The sequence below is a fragment of the Cynara cardunculus genome (assembly GCF_001531365.2).
Source record: "Cynara cardunculus var. scolymus isolate 2C chromosome LG 3, CcrdV1, whole genome shotgun sequence".
Classification (NCBI taxonomy): Eukaryota; Viridiplantae; Streptophyta; class Magnoliopsida; order Asterales; family Asteraceae; genus Cynara; species Cynara cardunculus.
In genome coordinates this window covers 35763167-35766089 of record NC_037530.1, presented here as the reverse complement: position 1 = coordinate 35766089, position 2923 = coordinate 35763167, and the positions used below count along the sequence as shown (strand labels likewise).

At 31.6% G+C, this 2923-nt stretch overlaps 1 protein-coding gene across 1 annotated transcript; it reads left to right on the top strand.

Annotated features, from left to right (window-relative positions):
* Positions 1-1296: 1296 nt before the first annotated feature.
* Positions 1297-2157, top strand: LOC112509930 (HVA22-like protein e). The gene is made up of 3 exons (XM_025115141.1): positions 1297-1417; positions 1510-1659; positions 1745-2157. The coding sequence occupies exons 1-3, from the start codon at positions 1371-1373 to the stop codon at positions 1965-1967; spliced, it is 420 nt and encodes a 139-aa protein (XP_024970909.1). The 5' UTR covers positions 1297-1370; the 3' UTR covers positions 1968-2157.
* Positions 2158-2923: the final 766 nt, after the last annotated feature.

The window sequence follows — 2923 nt, the reverse complement described above, 5'->3', positions numbered from 1 at the left end:
GAGATGTTTATCATGTATTTGATTATGTTTATCTGCAGTTAGTTACAAGAATTCAAATATAGAGCTTTAATAATTTGTACTTAAGCACAATCTACTTGTAATCTTGAATTTTAAGTAATATGCATCAATAAACAGTACTTCATGCATAAAAAGTAATTTTTAAGAGTTTTTGTCAAATGCTTTATAATATAGTATAGATGAGTTGAGATTTTTCAACCCAACTCAACCTATTACCGAAATGAGTTGACATCTAGTTGACTTGTTTACGATTTTCTTAACTAAACTTGTTAAATAAATGAGTTTAACATGGGTTGACCCATTTAATTTTAAAATTTTAAATAAAAAAGGACTAGAGAGGCTGGAGAGTGGAGACAGATGTCCGACTGAGACTCGGAGAGCCTGTTGAGTCACTAATGTTGGACGCTTGACGGAGAGAAAACCGAGAGGAAGAAAAACGTTACACGGAGAGAGAGCCGAGATCGAGAGATCAAGAGGGTGAGAGGCGAACAACAGACCTGAAAAGTTGGATTGGACTTTGAAGACGACAATGGAGTAATGGACTAAAGAGTTTTCTTAGAGTTTCATGATGATCAAGAGTAATGGAGGCGATTGAAATTTAGACTTTCATCTCACGACGATAAGATTTTTAATTAAAAATTAGAATACTAGATATAATATTAAGAATAAAATAAAATTATAAAATATTTTAAATTAGTAGGAAACATGTTGAAAACAAGTCGAAAAATCTAACCCAACCCAGTTCATTTATTTAAATTGATTAGGCAGATTGATCAATTTATCTAAATGAGTTGAAAATCTCAACCCAACCTGCTAATTCTGGATTAAATTAGCTGATTTAGTCATTTTTTGCCACACTTATTTAAAACACTAAAGTTTATTGAGTTTTTCTCAATTTTAATAAATTTAAAAACCTATTTCTTCAATTTTAAATTTTTTAAGTATATAATTGCTTAAAAAAATAATTTAAAGACTTAATTACTCGATATGTATTACTTGGTTAAGATTTTGTGTACTTTCGGTTAATAGTTTTTATAATAACGAGTATGACAAGAAATAGCAAGTATTGGAGAGGAGGGGTATGCTGTCCACATCCCACTTGTAAAGAAAAAGCAAAAGAACCAGTATCTTTGAGTCGGCCAACACACCCGTCCATTAGATTTCCGACACGTCAAACATCTGTTTTCCGATGCCCAAACCTCCATCATCCGTCGACACATGTCATAATCCTATTCCCTTCCTATATATGGCCTCATGCTACTCCTGAGGTCCATCTATACCTAATACCTTCTTCCCCCAAAACCCCCTTTCATCCAACTTTCTTCACATTTCTGATTTCTTCACATTCAAAAATGAATCGCTTCTGGACCTTGATGTCTGGTCTCCATCAATTAGCCGGGTAAGCTCTCGAATTTCTTCACATTCATTCGCTTCCATCTTTCTTCTTGTGTATATATATATATATATATGAAGTAATTAATGGAATTGCAGACCTGTAACGATGTTGTTGTACCCGCTTTATGCATCGGTGGTTGCCATTGAGAGCTCATCAAAACAAGACGATCAACAGTGGCTTTCTTACTGGATCTTATATTCATTCCTCACTCTAATGGAGATGCTTCTTGCACCTCTCCTTGAATGGTAATTTCATTGATTTTTTTTTTTTGAAAACATTGATTTTTGTGGTGAAATGATGAAATTGTTGCTTTTGTGTTGGTGATGGTAGGGTTCCGATATGGTATGATGTGAAACTGATAGCGGTGGCATGGCTGGTCCTGCCGCAGTTCAGGGGAGCTGCTTTCATCTACGATAAGTTTGTGAGGGAGAAGGTGATCAAGAGATATTACCCTGGGATTGGAGGAGGAGAGTTCAAGTTGTCGTCTCCAAATGGTAATGGCAAGATGAAGAACAAGCTTGTTGATCTCATGACTACTAAGAAATCGAGTTGATTTAGAGAGAAGAAATTAACAACTGATCATGTGATGTAATGTGATGGATCATGTTTTGTTAGTAATCTGGTTTGTAATTTGGATTTGAATGATGATGATCAAGATCGAACAACAACAATTAGGTAGGTTTTGTTTGATGTGTGTTTGTTCAAACTGAAATCGGTTGCTTCCCTTCTGATCAAGGGGCTTTTTACCCGATTGCTTACCCTGCAAACATTAAGTCCATATTTTTTCGTTCACGTCCGTCAAATTCTAATCCATCAAAATAACATCATATACAACAATTTTGTCTGTAAACTTTTACCACGTAAAAATCGTCACACTCATTTACTTGATAAGTCTATTGATCATTAACATCACTCTTTTTAACAAATGTCTTCGTCACTTTTAAAGGTGTTATATTATTTGTGATTTTATAAACATTTTTATATTAACTTTAACTTATATATTTACTAAATCTTTTTTTTTTTTGGTAAATTTATTGAAGTAAAACAAAATAAACTAAGTGGAAAAGGTAAAAAAAAACATGTTAATAAGAAAGTAGTTAGGTTCTTGTTTAAAAAATAAATAAAAACATATTCATGGATTAAATCATTCATGAAGAAACGAAGTAACCATTGTGGATGCTATTTATTATGCCTTCACTAAATTCCCATAAAATAATTTAAGAAAAAACTCAATACATTCATTGAACAATATTTTAAAACAAATATGTCTTTAAACATTTTAAAACTTGTTAACTAACTTCTTGGACTTTTTAAGACTTGTTAGATACATTTTTACAACCTATAAAACTGATTAATGTTGTAAAATAATGAAAAAAGTCTGGAAAAAAACCAATGGATTTTCATATTTTAAACGATTAATTTCTTAAATATTTTTTAAATTAAAAAAATACTTACATCTATAAAATGAAACAAATATATCAAGAAAATACTTACATTTAAAAAAGATTA